Source organism: Megachile rotundata, chromosome 10 (genome assembly GCF_050947335.1).
Source record: "Megachile rotundata isolate GNS110a chromosome 10, iyMegRotu1, whole genome shotgun sequence".
NCBI classification, from domain to species: Eukaryota; Metazoa; Arthropoda; class Insecta; order Hymenoptera; family Megachilidae; genus Megachile; species Megachile rotundata.
In genome coordinates, this window is record NC_134992.1 from 7708638 (window position 1) to 7730454 (window position 21817).

General features: G+C 30.2%; 2 protein-coding genes across 5 annotated transcripts in view; one reads left to right on the top strand and one right to left on the bottom strand.

The window, feature by feature from the left end:
* Positions 1–17906, top strand: part of LOC100877743 (Wnt oncogene analog 2) — a 133215-nt gene extending 115309 nt beyond the window's left edge. The window contains exons 3-8 of one of the 3 annotated variants that reach the window (XM_012289594.2): positions 5444–5558; positions 8446–8517; positions 8665–8752; positions 12850–13029; positions 14719–15034; positions 16039–17906. In XM_012289594.2, coding sequence (XP_012144984.1) covers positions 5444–5558; positions 8446–8517; positions 8665–8752; positions 12850–13029; positions 14719–15034; positions 16039–16190 — 923 coding nt within the window. In that variant the 3' untranslated portion in view covers positions 16191–17906. The remainder of the gene's footprint in view (positions 1–5443; positions 5559–8445; positions 8518–8664; positions 8753–12849; positions 13030–14718; positions 15035–16038) is intronic. The other 2 variants (XM_076536147.1, XM_076536148.1) reach the window with 2 other exon arrangements.
* A 1605-nt stretch (positions 17907–19511) lies between these two features.
* On the bottom strand, positions 19512–21480 carry LOC100876548 (regulator of microtubule dynamics protein 1). 2 transcript variants are annotated; one of them, XR_001096515.2, is made up of 5 exons: positions 21253–21480; positions 20861–21049; positions 20539–20787; positions 20040–20442; positions 19512–19955 (listed from the first exon to the last, which is right to left on the bottom strand). XR_001096515.2 is itself a non-coding variant. In XM_003705097.3 (4 exons), the coding sequence occupies exons 1-4, from the start codon at positions 21340–21342 to the stop codon at positions 20095–20097; spliced, it is 876 nt and encodes a 291-aa protein (XP_003705145.1). In that variant the 5' UTR covers positions 21343–21480; the 3' UTR covers positions 19512–20094. The 2 variants fall into 2 exon arrangements, 1 of the variants encoding a protein (XP_003705145.1); XM_003705097.3 differs by having other exon boundaries at positions 19512–20442.
* Positions 21481–21817: the final 337 nt, after the last annotated feature.

Here is a 21817-nt window from a genome sequence, read left to right on the forward strand (position 1 = left end):
TTTCCAAGTTTCCAAATTTCCAAATTCCTGATTTCCCAAATTTCCAAATTTCTAATTTCTCAAATTTCCCAAATTTCCAATTTCCCCAATTTTCCAAATTTTCAAATTTCTAATTTCCCAAATTTCCAAATTTCTAATTTCCCCAATTTTCAAATTTCTAATTTCCCAAATTTCCAAATTTCTAATTTCCCAAATTTCCAAATTTCTAAATTTCTGATTTCCCAAATTTCCAATGTCACAAATTTTCTAAATTTTCAAATTTCCAATGTCACAAATTTTCTAAATTTTCAAATTTCTAATGTCCCAAATTTCCATATTTTCAAATTACTAATTTCCCAAATTCCTAAATTTTCATATAAATCCCTAAATTCTCAAATTTCTAAATTTTCAATCTTCCCAATATTCAATCTCCCATATTTCCTCAACTTTCAAAAATTGGCACACCTCAATTCTCAAACCACCAATTAAAAAAATTTTCGAATTTGCATCCTCGTATAAAATTACTCACAATTACAATTAAACGAAGCTTCTCGTATCATGACGACCAACAAGGCAAAGAAATAAAGAGGACATCGTTTCTGTGCAAGGCACACATTTCTGTTTCGAAATTTCATTTCTCGAATGAGTTGGTTTTACGATCGATTTTATTGCCTCGCTGCAATGAAGCGCAGTGTTGAATATTGCGTCGTACTCGTTGATGATTTAAACGTAAACGACGATTACACGTTTGCTTGCGAATCGATTTGTTGCACGCAGCGAGATACGAATCTGTAGTAATAATATCGATTTCTTTGGGAATTATTAATAAACTTGATTTGTATGTAATTTTGTAACTACTCGAGCATGTGTGGTTTCACATAACACATTTATTTCAATAAAAATATATTTTCATATTTAAATATAGTTAATTCAAAGCTTAATTTATTTCAAGAAGCAGAGGAAAATAAATTTTATCTACAATATTATTAAATTTATTAGTGAAATATTTTTCTTTTAAATTATTAGTAAAATATTTTAATAATATTATGTTATTATTAGTAAAAATATTTTCGAAATTTCTAATCTTCATTTTTTACAGTAGAATCACTTTTGTTTTCTACATATGTCGATTTTGTTACATATGGAGTAATCTACATAAAAAAAGGATTAACATGTGATGTAAAATGAATCAATAATTCTTGATATATGTTAAATTTGAAAATTGAAATATTTTGTAGATAAGAAAGAATATAAATGCATGAATGAACAGAGATAAATATGTGCACATAAAAATAAAAATACACATACATGTGCATATGCGTTTACATATGTGACATATGAATATGCAGTTGCATGTTTATTACACATCAATTCTTCAGAATATTTCATACACAACAAATTTTATATCAAAAACTATTTCAAATAACATTTAATTTAAAGTTATTAATATTGTTACTAATAACAATCTTATTTGAAGCTACTAAAATTACTAATAATTCTAAGTTGGTAAATAACCAACAATTCTAGATTATTAACATAACTTGAAATAACAAATAACTTGAAGTATTAATATCATTTATAAAGTACAATGAGTCACCCTAAATAATTAATTAGACATTGTAATTAAACGCAAAAGAAATCATACTTTATTTATGAAAATCACAACTTTGTCACAAAATAAGAAACAGAAGTTTTCGTATAAATAACAGCAGCACCATTTTCATAATATTAAATACATAATCACTCACAGATATAAATACACAAGAATTTTCATATCAAGATAAAAGATACATACAATGAATACAAGTTTCAATAATCAGTTAATTAACGTAACAAGAAATGAATAACTATGAAGTCATTAAGATACTTATCACATTTTTCAAGCGTTTCTTATCCATCGCTCCACTTAAGCAGCTCTTAACCACTCGTTAAAATCACCAGAACTAATCCTACTCGCTCGAATCAAATCACCATAGACATCGTTTTATCGCTATTCAGAGCACGCATTCCACGCATAACCGTGGAATTATCAATTTCCACGAGCTCGTAATCGATTGATCGGAAAAAACACCCACCGAGAACAGGTAAGGATCGCGAGATATGTGGCAACAGGCGAGATCGAGGAGAGAGCATTGGCGTAACAAGGATTTTTATTAATATTGTCAAAACGTTTCGGGTGAAATCAAGGCTTCTTTGGAAGTTTATGAACTTGGGGACTTGAGAATTTTAGGACTGTGATTTTTATGGTTGGAAAGTTTTTAATTAGGAAATTTGGAAATTGAGAAATGAAGGAATTGAAAATTTTAGTTTGAAAATTGGAAAATTGAGAAATAAAGGGTTTGAAAATTTTAGTTTGAAAATGGAAAAATTGAAAAACTGAGAAATAAAGAATTTGAAAATTTTAGTTTGCAAATTGAAAAATTAAGAAATTGCGAAATGAAGGAATTAAAAATTTAGATTTGAAAATTGGAAAATTAAGAAATTGAGAAATGCAGGATTTAAAAATTGTAGTTTGAAAATTGGAAAATTGAAAAACTGAGAAATGAAGAATTTGAAAATTTTAGTTTGAAAATTGGAAAACTGAAAAATTGAGACATTAGGGATTTGAAAATTTTAGTTTGAAAATTTGAAAATTGATAAATAGAGAAATTCAGGATTTGAAAAATTTAGATTTGAAAATTCGAAAGTGGAAGAAAAGCATTTTGAAACTGAAGTATTGAAAAGATTTAAGAATTTAAATATAAGACAACTTGAAGCATTTGTAAATTTGCGGATGAAGGGATTTAAAAATATGGTAATTTGAAAAATTGAAAACAAGAAGAATTGAAGATATGAAAAATTAAATAATTGAAGAATTGAAGAATGGAAGAATGGAAGAATTGAAGAATTGAAGAATTGAAGAATTGAAGAATTGAAGAGTTGAAGAATTGAAGAATAAAGAAATTGAGAAATTAAGAAATTGAAAAATTGAGAAATTGAGAAATTGAGAAATTGAGAAATTGAGAAATTGAGGAATTGAGAAATTGTAAAATTGAAAAATTGTAGGATTGAAAACTTCAAGAATTGAAACAAGTAAAAATGGAAAAATTGTAAAACTGAAAATTTGAATATTTTAAAATATACAAATATCCAAATTAGAAAGTCATGGACACAGAAACTTGACCTGTTAAAATTTCACAACTCACAAACTAAAAATCTCGAGGATCTGAAAATTTATAAACAAGATATAATCCTATATGTACAAACTTATAAATTCAGACTATTAACAATTGTAAATCTGAAAAGTCAAAAACTTCCCAGTCCAACAACAACACATATAATCCAATAAAATAAAATTCCACAATTTGAGACCCGAAAAATATCAAAATTACCAAGGTCCTAACAAACCGGTATCTATGAAAAGCCAAGCCCTTTACGCCAATGAAGCAAGATCGAGTGCAACGATAAGATTCGATCGGCCGTGAAAATTACGCTGTCAAAGCGTGTAAGCATGCCTCCGGGCCGGCTTATGGCTCTTCGAGTTTTATTACACTCGATAATTAGGCGTCGGTGTATAACAGGCGATATCCTGACGTTCGAATTAAAGTTGGCCGAGGTTGATGGCTGCTGCCAGGCCGAACGCGAATCAACTCGAATGCGGGACAGTATCGCGTAGGTGTTTGAAACGTCGAGCGTGCTGCAACCACGATGGAAGAAAGCAACGGAAGAAAAAAAAAGAAGGAATCGAGAATAAAGGAACGCGACGGTAACTCATTCAGCATGGCAAACGAGCTGAAAGAGCACCGCGGGTAATTAATTGTGGTCGCGCTTTACGCCGCCGTACGTGTGTCGGATAGCTGTAAATTAGCGTGACGGAAACGCTAGGGGACAGTGTGGGTTTGCACGCTTGATGTATCATGCTTGTCGACGAAATGAAGTAGATCGGATCGCGTGGCGAGGATTAAAATGTGCCTCCAGCGAACTTCTATCGAGTTTAATACACGTCACAATGACAGAGATGGATTTCGAGACGTGTGAAGGGGATTTTTATGGAAAATGGCGGGATAAAGGAAGCTGGGGAAAGAGAATAGATTAGATAGAGGTTAGGTTAGGTTTTGAAGCTTTCAGGAGGGTTTGATGTACTTGGGAAAATATTTGAGTATAATTTTAAGATTAGATTAATTTTTAAGTTAGGTTAGGTTTCGTAGCCATTTTGTGGCTTCTGGGGTTTTTAATATTAGAGGCTTGCTTCAGATGTGAGGGAAGGTTATATGAGAATTTGACAATTTGCGAATTCACAAATTTGTATGTGTTCAATTTTGAAATTTTCAATTTCCAAAATTTTCAGAATGACGGTGATGGATTTCGAGGGGGATTTTCATGGAAAATGGCGAGATAAAGGAAAATGGATAGGTCAGATTGAGGTTAGGCTAGGTTTTGGAGCTTTTAAGAGTGTTTGGTGTACCTGGGAAAATATTTAAGTCCATAGTTGTAAGATTAGGTTAACTTTTAAGTTAGGTTAGGTTTCGGTGACCATCTTGTTGTTTCTGGAGTTTTTAATATGGCGTAGAGGCTTGCTTGAGGTGTGGGTAAAGATTATATGAGAATTTGACAATTTGCAAGTTCACACATTTTTATATGTTCAATTTTGGAAAATTTGAATTCTGAAGTTTTTCGATTATGAATTCACAAATCTATAAATTCTTGAATTCTTAAATTTATGAATTACAGTATGTCTAAATGGGCAAGTTCACAAATCCATTTTGCACATTATCAAATTTATAAGTTTCTAAGTTCACAAGTTCTCTTACAAATTTTCAAATCCTTCAATTACTAAATTTACAAATTCTTCAAATTAATAAATTTATAAATCCACAAATTCACTTTGCAAAATTTTTAAATGACTAAATTTCTAAATCACAGTAACAAAATATAAATAAAAACGTAACACTCGAAACTATATGGTCAGCAGTTCTAGTATTAACCCTCTGCACTCAAAGGCACTTTTGCTGTTGTCATCTGACAACGTCAGACCCTTCTGAACTTATTATTTCTCCAAAATCAATTCTAAAATTAATTTAAATAAACTATTACCGTTTCACCATGTTCCTCACACATACACTAAGAATTTAGTTAAACATCACCTTCTTCAAATAGTATTAAACCAAATTCATCAAACCACACCTTTCAAGAGCAAAAATATTAAAATATTAAATTCGCGTATACCCTACCAGGAAGAAAAGATCGAAAAAGTAAAAGAGTCCAGGTGAACGTTAAAATATTGGCAGATCCTTTTTGACGAAGGTCCTTTTGTTTGCAACAATGGTATAGATATGTAGATATATCATAACCCTGTTTGTCGCACGGTTGCATCTCGTTTCCCATAGCCTGAAATCCCTATACAAGTTCCCTACCTACCACACGAACTGGACAGACCTGCTCCGATGGTAGAACTAACAGGAAATTTCTCACTGATCTATTTCAGGAAGCAGGGAAGCAGCTTTCACGTACGCAATAAGTTCAGCGGGTGTAACGTACGCCGTGACCGCAGCTTGCAGCAGGGGCAACATCACAGCTTGCGGTTGCGAACCCACCATAAGGTGAGATAACCTTGTGCTTTCGTATTTTATTGTTACTAGTTAAATTCCACTTAGTGTTGACGTTATGGAAGATTATTTTATGTTTTTTCTAGCGTAAGTACTTGGTAATTATTTATTTGAAAAAGTACTTGGTAATTTAATAAATTATTACTAAGTCGGTGGTTGATGAATATGACTGTAATAATTACCTGGTAATTAGTTACTTGAAGAACTACTTGGTAATTTGATTAATTATTACTAAGTCGATGAATATGACTTTGAGGATGAAGCTTAAGAAGATTTGATATACATTCTTCTTTCTGAACGAAATTAATTCTTTAAAATCGTCAACTTATGTATCAATTGATCAATGTATAATTATTTGAAGTTTCGATTAATATACAACTAATATATCAATTAATTGATACAGAAAATAATCAATTGACTAATACACAAGATGTTACCTGTAACGTCACATTCCCACGTCATTCAACATAAGTCTTTAACGACGTATGAATTCTGTCTGTCTCGGGTAAATATACAGTTATGTTAACTTTCAAATACAGTATTCATCTGTATATCATTTTGCTCCTTAAGGAGTTCATTAAAACATATCACTTATTTTACAGAAACATGAACATTTGATAATTTCACAAAAGAAATCGTGTAATATGTTAATAAAAATATTATGTAAAATATGTTTTGAATTCGTCTCGATGTCCTCTAAAGCTATGAATAAAATGTTCCTATTTAAAAAACCAAGGTGACGACTTTGCCAAGAGAACGAACTGTTTTCAAAATTTGCTTTACTAATATTGTGCACTTCATACCCTGCAAATATTGTTCTAAACTTTTTTTCGTAAAGTAGCAAGTGGGAGAAAAATCGTGAATAGCGTTACAGGTAACACCCTGTATAGTGATTGTATCAGTAGATTAATGTACAATAACTACTGAATAAATATATTGACTAATATATAATTAATGTATCAACTGATATACCATATAACAAATTATCTAATCAATCACTCGATCAAAACAAATGCATAATAAACTAAAAAAGATTTACGTAACAAAAGTCAACTGATTCCTGACAAGAAAAGTTAAAAAAATGTCTGTTCCCATGATAAAGGAAACTATTACTTTCCTGTAATTAAGTTAAATTATTCAACAAAAAGAGTATAAATGTATTTAGAGTTCTATAAGATTTATAACGACGTTCCAAAGTAAAATTTAAATCACTGAAGCGGAGTCAGCAGAATGCAGATAAATGAGAGAAAAATGGCGGAGAATAAGAAAAAGTAGCAGAAACGCAGAAGCAGCAGCGTAGTCGAGATTCCACGTTAATTTGTGTGATAAAACCAAACTTAAATGGAATCTCGATGGAGATTGACTTTTTGCTGGATGAGTTCATTTAGAGCAAGGAAATTGTGTGCATGCCGGTGTTTTTCTTAACCGCGATACATGATTTCCACAAAATCAATGTTATATAAGAAGAAGCATAAAAATGTGAAATTACAGTATTTAGACTGTGAAAAATGCTATGTAAATTACACTGTTTAGACTGTGAAAAATTTCATTGAAATTGCAATATATAGGATACAAAATGTTTCTTTGAAATTATAGTGGGGAAGTTACACAAAAAGCGTTGATGGAAATAATTTTCTTAATAAGTAATCAAGCCACGCTTTGAAATATTGCTGTATATAAAATGTTATTAAAATACACGCACTATGAATATTTAAGGAAAGATATTATGATGGTAATCGATCATTTAAGTTTTATGTGTAATAGTTTATGGGGATACTCGAAGTCTTTGAGGAATTTAATTTGCGAATTTAGATACTGTAGAATAATAGTAAATAATAATAAATCAAAAATGTAGTAATTTGGAAGACAATAAACTAGGAAATTTAGAAACTAGATTTTGGGTATTGAGTATTTAGCACTCGGATTTAATTAGGATTTAACATTCAGTGATTTGAGATTTGAAAAAGTAAGAGTTTGCAAAATTGAACTCTTGAAAATTTGAAATGTAGGAAATTTGGTATTTGAGAATTTTTATGTTACACAATGTGGATTTTTTGCCGCCTGAAAATTTGAAAATTTCAGAGATTGATTTTTTGAAATTCGAAAATTTGGAAATGCGGAATGTGAGAATTTGCAATTTCAGAAATTTTCAAAATTTGAAAATTTATAAATTCAAAATAGTCCAAACTACAAAATTACTAAATTTAGAAATTTGAAATTTTGAAGTCTGATTTGAAAATTTCGAATCTAGGAAATTTGAGAAATTAAGAATTTTGGACTTTGGAACTTTAGAAATTTGGAAAAATGAGAAACTTCGACATTTTAGAAGCATAAAAATACAAGTTTTAAAATGTCGAAATTAGGAAATTTTAAACTTTAGAAATGTTGAAACTAGGGAATTTGAAAATTTGGAAATGTTGAATCTAGGGAATTTAATAATTTAGGAATATCGAAACTAGGGAATTTGAAAATTTGTAAATGTCAAAACTAGAGAATTTGGAAATTAATAAATATCGAGACTAAGGAATTTGAAAATTTGGAAATGTCGAAACTAGGGAATTTGAAAATTCAGAAATATCAAAACTAGGAAATTTGAAAATTTGTAAATGTCAAAACTAGGGAATTTGAAACTTTCAAAATTTGATATTTCCTAAACCTCCAAACTTGAAAAATCCCCCTTGATATTTCAAAATTTCAAAAATTTCCTAAATTAAAATTTTAACGCTACATAAATACAAAAACCACTAAACTTAAAAATTACAAAACAAGAAAACACCCGAAAAAATATCTAAAAAACAAATAAAAACGCAAAATTCGAAATAAGAATCGTGAAACATCCACTTTACCTTTCCCTCGTTAACAAGAAATGCTTTTGTTGCAGAACGAGAAAGGAATTGCCACCGAACGGCTGGGAATGGGGTGGTTGCAGCGCAGATGTTACCTATGGTATGAGGTGAGATCATTAACGCAATCCATAATGAATTCGTGTTTCGTTTCCTTTTTACGCGTGGCACGTGCGTGTAAAACCTCCATTGAGGTAACTGTACGTCACGGCAGTTGTTAGACGCGTATGGATTTTAATATTATAATTTAATGTTAGGTTCGCGCGTAGGTTTCTGGACGCGAGGGAGGTGGAGGGTGACGCAAGGAGCCTGATGAACCTCCATAATAACAAGGCAGGACGAAAGGTAACACGAGCTTTTATTAAGACCTACAATGACCCACGCGTTTCTTCGCACGAAACTGAATTATTTAAACGCTTGGTGTCATTATAAATTACCTGTTAAACTTACCCTAGTATGCTATGAATTACTTAGTATATTGCTGTCTCTTTTGAAATAGTTTGAATAGTTCAATTTATGTCAATTCACTGAATAAATAAAATTTAATTGATCTGTTAAAGTTACACTAATTTAATAAATTAGGTTATTGAAGGTAATTTAGCAATTAAGTTGTTGAAGATGATTTGACAATTACATTGTTGAAGCTAATTTAACAATTAAGTTATTAAAGTTACACTAATTTATGGGGTAAAAATGACTGAACCTGTTGCTGTTCTCTTTAAAATATTTTGAACAATTCTATCAATGTAGTTCACTATTTATATCCATTCTTTACTAAACAAAATTAAATTTAATTGGCCTGCTAATGTTACACTAATTTAATAATTTATGTTGTTGAAGATAATGCAACAATTAAATTGTCTCTTAATTTATTAATTTTCTAGCTAATATATTAGAAAATAATTTCAGGAAACAATTTTTCTAAGTAATTTCAGAAAATACTTTTTCTAAATAATTTCAGAAAATAATTTTCTCTCAATAATTCAGAAAACAATTTTTCTAAGTAATTCTAAAAAATAATTTTCCTAAATAATTTCAGAAAATAATTTCTCTGAATAATTTCAGAAAATAATTTCCCTAAATAATTTCAGAAAATAATTTTTTCTAAGCAAATTTCACAATAAATTTTCCAATCAACTTTCTAAATTTTGTACAATTTTAACAAACATAATTTTTGAAAAATTTCAAAGAGTTATCAGAAAAATGTAACGTTGAATTTTATAACATGCATTGTCGTTCGAAGGCAAATATTAATTACTATTTATTACGTCAATATTCAAGGATCCTCGCCATAAATAGCAGTAAATTTACACCACGCACTGTATAATTTCTTCCAAGAAATAAATTACATTGAATCGAACCCCCCGAGCTCGGTAAACTATGCAAATTCTTAAGAGGTCAGGTAGAAAATGGCACTTAACCGTATATGATTTCTTTGTCTCCGTAAATTTCACACTAACCGTTCGATCAATCAATAGCATGGTTCGATCGATACCCACCGATTTTCCTACATTATATCGCAAATCGATTGCTCTTTGTAATCACAGGTATAGAAGACTCGGGCTACGGCAACGCGTTGCTTAAACACAGTTTTCATTCGTGGAATTTGAACGAGTTCGATTTTGTAGAAAAATTTTAAGGCAGAAATTGCGGACTGCAAGTGTGACGATTTATTGATTTTATCTTTTTTAATGATACGACGTGTTACGTGTTACGGCGATACTTTGTCATTTGCATAGGTTGAATTTTTTTATTTCTTCCTTTTAGTGGACTCTCGTGATTATACGTCGCAATGTTGATTGATATTTGGTAAAAATTGTAAAGTGTTGAATTTTTTCCTTTTGATAAATTGAAAATGTAAGAGTATGACAGCTTGAAGTAATTAAGACATGAAAATTAGTTAAGATAAATATTTAAAAATGTTAGAACTGAAATATCTAAAAATGTACAAGTATGCAATATTAAAAATTTAGAATCTTCAATAATGAAGAACCTAAAAATAAATATTAAGAACCTTCAAAACTTAAGAACCTATAAATAGAAATTAAGCACATTCCAAAATTAAGAACATGAAAATTAAAAATTTTAAATCTTCAAGAATTGGGAACCTAAAAATAAAAATTAAGAATCTTCAAAACTTAAGAACATATAAATAAAAATGAATAATTTAAAAAAATTAAGAACCTGAAAATAAAAATTAAGTCTTCAAAAATTAAGAACCTGAAAATAAAAATTAAGAATCTTCAAAACTTAAGAACCTATAAATAGAAATTAAGCACATTCCAAAATTAAGAACATGAAAATAAAAATTAAAAGTCTTCAAAACTTAAGAACATACAAATAAAAATGAAGAATTTAAAAAAATTATGAACCTGAAAATAAAAATTAAAAGTCTTCAAAAATTAAGAACCGAAAAATAAAAATTAAGAATCTTCAAAAATGAAGAACATAAAAATAAAAATTAAGAATCTTCAAAAATGAAGAACCTAAAAATAAAAATTAAAAATCTTCAAGAATGAAGAACCTAAAAATAAAAATTAAAAATCTTCAAAAATGAAGAACCTTAAAATAAAAATCTATGCACTAGAAAATTATGGATTTCTCCAAAAAAAATTAAGAATCTTCAATAATGAAGAAAATAAAAATAAAAATCTAGAAACTAGAAAATTATGAACTCAATCAATAAATTCTTCAATTAAGTTCTTTGTTCGTTTGATGGCACATCCAGAAATTCTCCCGTAGAAAACTGGTTTACATTTCGAATTATCGCGAGAGACTGGTGTTGGGGCAAAGGTGGGTTGGAAATAAAATAAAAAAGTAAAATCGTTCAGGATATAAAGTATGCAGCAAGGCGAGGCGATCGACGTTAAGGATAAATCGTTAGCCCGGTCTGTACTCGCGATATATGCGTGTTTTTATTGCCGCCCCGATAATAAAGCCCATCGAAGAAAGCTCGACGAACTTTTCCCAATTAAGACGCCTCCTACCTGCGGCTGACGCGATCCTTTCTCGCAAACGACCCTAACCCATTCTTTCTTTCCTTTCTTCCTTTGATTGCCAACTGTTATTGCTTCATGAATTTCTGTTACCTTTGAATCCCAGAAAATTAATTTCTCCGGTGGAAATTTTATGGGGTTCGTTTATGAAGGATTTTGAAGGATTTAAAGTATCGGAAGCTATACTTTATGGGATACCATATTGTTTTATGTTGTGGATATGTGATGTGTTAAGGGTTCGTTGGGTTTTCAAAATTTAATTGGTTCTTCTAAGTTTCAATTTTGTAATTTTTGAGTTTGTGAATTTGGGAGTTTGGAAATTCTTATGTTTTCGAATTTATGATTTCTCTATATTACTGAATTTCTGTATTTCTACATACATGCATGTTTATATGTCTACATATGTCCACATGTATCTATAACTTTTCACCCCCAAATTTCTGCATTCTCAAATTCATACATTCACAAATATGCCTCTAAATCTATATTTCTAAATTCTTACCTTTCCAAGTCCTCACATTTTCAAATTTCTACATTTCTAATTTCCTACACCCCCAAATCTCTACACCTTCAAATCTCCACACCCTCAAAATCTCTACTTTCCCAAACACACATCCACAAATCTCCACATTTTCAAATCCTCACATTTCCAAATACCTACAGCCCCCAATCTCTACACCCCCAAAATCTCTACACCCCCAAATCCCTACATTCCCAAATACACACATCTACAAATCTCTACATTTTCAAATCCTCATATTTCCAAATCTCTACACTTCCAAATACCTACACCTCCAAATCCTTGCACCCCCAAAATCTCACCCTCGAATTTCTACGCCCCCAAATGTCTATATTTATAAACACTCACACTCCCAAATCCCTACATCCCCAAATTTCTATATTTCTAAATTCCCACACCTCTACATACTTATACCCCCAAATCCTTGCACCTCCAAATCCCTCCACCTCCAAATCACCACTTCCCCAAATTTCCAATCCCCACATCCTCAAGTTACAAATCAGAGACCCACGACTCAACCTAAATTTTCAAATATATATCAACAAATAATAAACAAATTTCCAATAACAAACAACCACTAAAATGTTACCTATCTCTCGAAATCAAATTAGTACTATAATTCACATCCAAGCAATCACTATTTCATATTTATGAAACAAATTAAAAATTTCCCAACCTTAACAATCTAATCACATGAATGTAATATACTAAAACCTACGAAACTCCTTCCAGAGAAATTGTAAATTACATTTCCAGAGAAATTGTACAATTTCTTCCTACATAAATAATAAGAAAGAACAATAAGTTAAGACATAGCAACGAATTATCAGAAACGAAGTATAATAAAATTTACATAATTGCAACCGTTAGAGCGTGCACGACACGTTTGGCAATCGTATATTACCAAGAATATTGTTCTTTTGCAGATAGTTAAAGCCTTGTTGCAAACGGAATGCAAATGTCACGGCGTGTCCGGCTCGTGCACCGTGAGAACATGTTGGCGAACTCTGCCTAGTTTTCGTCAGATTGGCGATGCCCTGATGAAAAAATATTACAGAGCCAGGCCTGTGATAGCCATTACGCCGCCACCACCCCCTACGATGCAGGTAATTTCTCGTAAAAGTGGGTCAAAGTTGTTCGGACACGTTTCTAAACGCGTGGATTGCGGCGTTAAATGCGTCTAATATCACTGCTACGAGAGAACGCTCGTCTTTTCTTTGGTTTTTATCATTTTGCTGCGTTGCATATGTGTGGTATGTAAGACTGATATACGATCGCGGCGTGTATTTAAACGGAGCAAATGATCTGTAATGGACGTGGCAAGTTCTTGGGTAACCAGATGAAATTCTTCTGGTATGATGAATATTTGGTATTCGATTCGAACTGTTGATTTGTTTGTGGTTTTGAAAGGGGATTTTGGTGTTTTTGTGGGTTTGTTTTACTGTGTTTTATTTTACTATTTTGTTGTTTTACTATTTTACTAGTTTACTAGTTTACTATTTTATTAATTTACTAGTTTACTATTTTAGTATTTTAGTATTTTAGTATTTTACTATTTTAGTATTTTACTATTTTAGTATTTTCCTATTTTCCTATTTCAGCATTTTAGTATTTTAGTATTTTCCTATTCTACTATTTTACTATTTTAGTATTTTAGTATTTTCCTATTTTCCTATTTTCCTATTTTACTATTATACTATTTTCCTATTCTATTATTTTAGCATTTCAGTATTTAACTATTTTAGTATTTTACTACTTTATTGCTTTACTATTTTACTATGTCACTATTTGACTATTTGACTATTTTATTATTTTACTATTTCATTATTTCACTATTTTACTATTTTACTGTTTCACTATTTCACTATTTTACTATTTTACTATTTTACTATTTCACTATTTCACTATTTCACTATTTCACTATTTTACTATTTTACTATTTTACTATTTCAATATTTTGATATTTTGCTTTCCTATTAGTCTACTATAATGATATACTATAATACTGATATACTACTATACTATTATATTACTATACCACTATAGTACTATATGTGTTATTGTACTGTTATATCACTATACAAGCATACAATTTTTCTGCTATTCTGATACTGCACTATTTTAATATTCCACTATTCCACCATTCTACCATATTACTATTCCAGTATTTTACCATTATGCTATCCTACTATTCTACTGCTTTGCTATTTTACTATTCTGCTGCTCTATTATCTTACCATTTTACTAGTCTATTATCATACTGTATTCATTACTCAATACTGTATACTTATAGTGTTTTACTATTTTTCAGCTATAAATTATGCTTCTATTTTTGCTATTCAACTCTTCCATTATGCTCATTTAGTACTATACTATAATTATTTTTACTACTGTACTATTTTAGTATTCTACTATCCTACTATTCTATCATCTTATTTTATTATTTTATCATTTTACCATTTTGTCATTTTACAATTTTATCGCGTTACCATACTATTTTACCATGTCACCATTTTAACATTTTCACAATTCACTATCACACTGCTTTTACTATTTTAAAAATTATTATTATACTACTTTACTATTTCTTAGCTATCCTTGAATAATATCTAAGTTAATTTTACATTATTAAAAAAGAGCAAATTTCAGTCAAACCTAACCTAACCAATCATAAATAATAAGTTTCATAACATTAAGGTGCTTAATATCAGTTGAAATCCTTGAACAATACCCACGTTAATTATGTATTATTAAAAAAAAATTTCCATCTCGTAAAAAATGTTATTCTCCCTCAGAGTTTGGACACCCTGCACTCAACATCAGCAGAGATGGTACCAATTTTGGGAAACGACGCGAAAACCCAAGGAAAACCGAACGATCTCTCAAAATCCCGACACGATCGACAACCCCCAAAGAAAGCCATTAAACCGAGAAGGCCGCATTTGGTGCTGAAGAGAACGAAAACTAATGGCGGATCGGGCGTGGGACCGAAAAGGATTCCAAAGAGAAGCGAGCTGGTTTTTCTACAGCCTTCCCCTAATTACTGCGAGCCGGATTTGGCACAGGGCAGTCTGGGAACACAGGGCAGATATTGCAATCGTACTAGCAAAGGTAAAGAAATTCAATAGAACGACCGTTCGACCATAATTAATACTCGTCCCGAAAATATTCCGCTTTGTTTGCGTCGTATAATAGCTCGGTGTCTGAAGCAATTACCTAAATGCTCATTGTGCGGAACCGAAATGATTTCTTCAGAAACGGAGCTCCTAAACGCACCACTTTAATTGTTCGAACAAAGATTCGGCGTTTATGTCCTTGCAGTAGCTTATTGCGGTATGAATGTGTTTACCTGCGGGAATTACCATTTTGGATAAACCACCCCTTGTTAGATATGGTGGATATGTTTAATAAATTTTCAGTTCAGTAATTTAATCGATTTTTATGCAAGATTGTAGATTTTTATACAAATAGTTTTCATTAGAATTTGACAAAACAAACCTTGTTGTTTTTCATCCCCTAAAAATTGAGTATATGTTGTAAGAATTGTCCTGCAATTTATTTTTTTAAATGGCTAAGAAATTTTATTTTGTGAACTATTTTGTAACACATGTAACATATGTAACATACGTAACGTATATAACATATGTAACATATGTAACGTATACAATTATATATGTAGCATATGTAACATATGTAACGTATATAACATATGTAGCATATGTAACATATGTAACGTATATAACATATGTAGCATATGTAACATATGTAGCATATGTAGCATATGTAACATATGTAACGTATATAACATATGTAACATATATAACATGTATGACATATATGTATAACATGTACAATAACATATGTAACATATGTAACATACGTAACATATCTAACATATTTTGTTTGCTGTTAAACTTTAAAAATTTTCAACCTCTTAAATTTAAATTTTGAGAGTATCTCTCTTACAGTATGCACTAATTTATTAGAGGGTGAAGGCAAAAAAAAATTTGTTTTGGAACACCTTAATTTTTATGAAAAATTGTAATTTGGAATATGTAGTCATATGAGTAAGGAAAATAATTTGCATAGAATTGAAGAATTTGCAAATTTTTCAGGTACCGACGGATGTGACCTGATGTGCTGCGGTCGTGGATACAACACGCATCAATTTACAAGAACGTGGCAGTGCAGATGCAAATTTCACTGGTGTTGTCGCGTGCATTGCGAGACGTGCACCGAACGTACCGAAGAGTACACGTGCAAATAAATGCTTGAGCGTATTTGCAATCGGGCGGCATCATGTAAATATTTAGTAGATGCAACTGACCACGAAGAGAGCTGCTCGAAATCGACAAACGCGTCTCGAGAAAGAATTTCACCACGAATCAGCCAACGATTATTTAATTCCGTTATCTCGTAATCGTAATCTATTCTTTAACTGCGACCTAAATCGAAGTACGTAGGATTTGTATAGTTCTGATATTTAATATGATATCGTGTAATCGTACGGACATTTTAGCCTGTGAACTCGACGTTCATTATGATAATATGTGATAATAAGATTTTGGGGACCGTACAAGTAGGGGTGATTTTGAGGGAACAAATATTAAATTATTACTTTTGAATACTCGGAAAAATGTTGTAGTATTAATAGTTGCATGATTATAATACGAAATTGAAATTATAGAAACTGAAATTTATTTAAAATTATGTCAAGCTATATGAGATTAAATTAAAACATTGCTAGTTGAAAATTGATTTAAAATGATATCGGACATTGTCTTAAAATTTTGCAAGGCTGTATGAAATTAATTTAAAACTATATAAATCAGTAGGAGATCAACTAAAAATTTTGTAAACTGACATGAAATTAATTTAAAATTGTGTCAATGGATATGAGATTAATTTCAAATTTTCAAGTCAATATGAAATTAATTTAACACTATATAAATCAGTAGGAGATTGAAAAGTTTCGTAAACTGACATGAAATTAATTTAAAATTATGTCAATCGATATGAGATTTGGCGAGTGAATATGAAATTAATTTATACTGAAACTTGACCGGTTGAAACTGACCCTCTGAGGTTGATTGAAAGAGGGATACGAATCTATGTGCTTACGTCAATATTTTTGTATCATTAATTTACAATAACCTAGCGAAAAAATAGTTTTCATATAAATTTACAATTATCTACAATGCGTGTCTCTTTTTCGTTCAGCCCCCCACTTTCTACCACTCTTCAAACCTTATCTAAAATGAGAACTGTTTCTTCTCTATGATTCATTTCTCTAAATTCAAAAATAAACAGGGAATGTTTCAATTCTTACAAATATGTGATTCATCATCCCTGTAAATCACCTCCTATATCTTTTGTAACACTTCAGTTGATGTAATTAATGCGATTAATAATAATATACGATTAATTCGTTTTGTTAATATAAAATCTTGTATAAATTATCTCTCGATTACAAGTACTTGAAATAGCACATAAGATACCTGTAATACTAACGAATATTATTATCAATGTACACGTATAGACCGCTCGATCATTTTAGGTCGCTGCAAATAAATTGACTGATTAATAAAACCTTCTTTGACAAATAATATTAATATAATTTATTGCGAAAAATTTATATTTCTTATAACGATGAAGTGTTTAAAATTAAACACCGTGGCTAATATAGAGACCTTTATGTTTTAATTAAAATTTTACAAATGTATTTATTATTAAGATATAAGAAATTTGTGTATTAAATTATTTTATTGGAACTTTGAGCTACAAATTGAGGTTTAATAATTGCTATGATAATCTTCAGTCATTTTACATGCAACAACCTATCATTTTAATAGCCCAGTGTTATACAGGCTTTTCGTCTCGTAGAAACAATACATAAGTTATTATTTATTAAAGAGCGTAAATTATAACGGTAAGCAGTGTATCTACTTCGACGACTAATAAATGAAAACGCACGTTTCTTAAACATTGGTTATTTATTATTTACCTTCAGGATCAAATTAAAACCTTTGTCGACCTCAAAAACATCATCGACTGATTAAAATATCATGGGACATTAATATTTTAAAATTCTAGAAATTTGGAATTTTGAAAATTTAGACTTCAACAATTTGTAATTTTAAGACGTTTTGGAATTTTAGATTATTGAGATTTTAAATCTTGCAAGTTTGGTACTTCTGAGGTTTTATAATTTTGAAATTTTAACTAAATATAATTTTGGAATTTAAGTTCAAAAGATTGAAAATTTATAATTTTTTAAATTTCCTTAGAAATTTTAGAACCTTGAAAACTACACGTTAAAAACAATAATACAAAACTTTTCTTGCACCCCTTACCAGCCTAAATCCAAAGCACAATCTTAATTTAACTAATTCAACCCTGTTTCTATTAATTTCATTTAGCTATTTAATCATAGAAAACAAGTGGCAAAATACGTGACAAACATCGCGTAAACCACCTATTTACCCCAATAACACCACACAAAACAAATAGACAAACGAGGGTAATAAATGACTCAGGTACTTCAAAGTGCGCGTAATGGGAAAACCATGAAAAACTTGACGAGGCTCAGGTATCCGGCCAAAGTACGCCGTACGAAAATATGAACAATGGTGGACACATTAATGGGGATAACATAAGAAACCTCATGGCTATATAAGGTGGAGAACTATTTGGTATGATATTATTTTCGCTGCAAACACGAAACAGAACGTATTGAATTCTTCGTCTTGTGCGACTTCCGTTTTGTCAAAGTGGTGAGTACTATTCATTAATATCACTTTCTGTGAACAATTTTCAATTATTATTAAAGTGTATTGGGTGTTATACAAATTTGTAATATTTCAACATTTTGTTTGACAAAAAGTTTCTTAATTTACAATTAAAAATTTGTTAATTTGTAAATTTCCAAATTACTTTATTCAAAAATGTCTGAATGCCTATATTTAAGAATTGTAGATTTCTAAATTTGTAATTTAAAATCTCTATATGCTTAAACTTCTCAAATTAAAAATTCTAAATTTCTCAGTTTAAAATTTTTTAAAGATCTAAAATTAAAAATCTGCCATTTAAAAATCTACACACATCTACATAATGATTAGAAGTCATGACACCAATTAACTGAAATTTCTCCTAAAAATCTAGCGCCAACTTTTACATTAACATCAGTAATTAACGTTTATTCTCCTTGTCTGTTACAGCTAAGAGTGAACAATGGTTCCAGTCACACACAACTGCTACCCCTATGGATACTGTGAATTACATGCCCGGTATCCACCAATGTTCCCGCTGCATCCTGACCACGTTTTAGTGTATTGTCTTTGTCCGTGTGGTACACACACGACACACTTTGCCATGGACCGAAACGCTTTGCTGAACCGCATGATGAGAGTTCAAGCAATAAATGGACGTGGATATTTTCAACCTCAACTGCAAGGACAGCAGGAACAGTACCGATTGAGACGACCACACAGCAGGAAAGACACGAGTGACATGACGTACTTAGATGAAATGGAAGAAGAAGTTGACCGATAGATTAATGATAGTGATGACAGATATTAATGAAAGAACATTATACTAGAAATTGTATATTATAATTGACAACGTACTTGGCGTGCAAGTTCTATTACAGAAATTTATATTAATTATTAACAAAAATAGTGCAAAACATGTGTACGGTGAATAAGCGTGTAAAGAATAAAAGTATTAAACATTATTCTGTAAATGTAAGCATATAATGTATATTTCACAAATTGCATATAAGTATATAAAAGTATAAAGTGTAAAAGTTGTGAGTAACACGCGTTGTGTTGACAGTCTTAAGTTATAAAGAATATAAAATAAAGATACTTATTTTATATCCTTAACAAATCAGTGATTTATACAATATTACTTTCGGAATGATTATACTGTTAAGTTTATAAAACACATAGAAATATATATATATATTTATAGAGAGCTATATGTGAAAAATCACAGTGTATGGTATATTTTCTTCTTCATTAAAACTCAATACCTATAACAATAATAGCTACATTTATTTGCTAACCCTAAATTACCTTAAACTATTATCTTTTACCAACACATATTTCATTCTTACTTGAAAATAATACAGTTATTTGTGCGAGACATATGGAAACTTTACTGAGATCACATTAAACATCCTTTAGCAACTTCTGTGCTTCTTGCTTAGCAATCAGATCATCATCATTTTTAGCAGGATATTCAATGGTCATTAACAAATATTTTGTAGCCAGTTCTGTGTTTTGTAATTTTAAATATGTTTTTGCCAGCATTAATAAGTTGTGGCTGTAAAAATTAGGATCGACTTTTTCTGCATTTTCAAAGTATTGTAAAGCTTCCTGATATGAAGAAGTTGGTGGTTCTCCAAATATTATCGATGCAATTTTCCTTTGATACCATGACAAGTCAGCTACTTGAAAACACCAAGTGCCTAACATGTACAGAACTGTTGCATCCTGCGGATTAAGTTCTATTGCTTTCTATAATAAATGAGTAGATTCATACTTTAAAAATTCTTATTTGCCCAGTAAACTACTAAATAACATACTTCAAAATATATATAGCACAATATGTACCAGCATATGATGTTTAATGTTATATGATTCCTTAATTTGTGCTTTCGTGCCTTCATAACTGCATTTAGTATTGAGAAGAATTGATGTCCATTTATGCACAGCCCAATGATTTTCATTTACTCTGAGGGCTTTAAGTATTAAATCATAAGCTTCATAAATAATTCTTTTTGCTTCAACTTCACTAGCTGTTTTGGCCATTTTATACATTGCTCTACATAAACGCCATATAATTTCAACATCTCCACTATCCTACAAGCATTTCTTCTATCTGTCTGAAGTTTCATAGATATTTGCATTCAAATGTATTTAAATGCATATTTACTTTATAATTTGATAAAAGGTTATATATTTCCTTATATTTTTCTTGATCGAACAGTGCATCAGCCTTTCCTATTACGACTTCCTTAGTAGTTATAACTGGTTCATTTTCACTTTTCTTTTTAGTAAAACTCCAGAAACCAGTAAGAGACAGTGTAAATAACTGTGTAACTACTGCACTCTGATTATATCTCTAATAATACAAACTAATTGTATATTCCATTGTATACCATATTGAAATTTATAATGCCTAACATATTTATACACTTCTTATTGTAATTAATAAAGATTGTAGATGTAAAACTTTTCTGATTAAAATAAAGAATTTAGGAACGTCATAAAGCTGAAAAATTAGTAAAAATATTAAAGTATTTAAATTTAAATACAGTTGCAAACCTTTTGAGATGAATAAAAATTTCTGTGAGTAATTGTTCTTTGCAATATTTTTGCATTCCTTACAAAACCCAATACTTTTCTCAACAACATACTAATTGATAATATTTTTACAGAAATTAGAAAATATCTCCAAATTTCAATGAACTTTATTTAGGTAAACAAATTATGTATGCACAGCTGTTTGATGACAGTCTTATAGATGTGAAGTTGGTTATGTGCCTAACCTAACATAAAACACTAAGAGACCGTAGAAATGAATGAATAAAAATTCCTTTAACGATATTCTGAATACGACAAATTACTTTGTACTAAGAACGTTGTTTTACAAAGCCAGTATAATATATAATTAACAATTTAATGTTATATGATAGGTTAGGTATACTATCACCTTTACATTTTTAAGGTGGTCCCCAAGTACTGCACATTATTACAAGTATTCTAATAAAAGACATAAATGTATTATACGTAAATAATTGTCATGTTTAATATCTAATATATCACCTTTTCATACCCCACTAATTTTAAAATATCTATACTAAATCTATTACGTATTCAGTCTTTAATA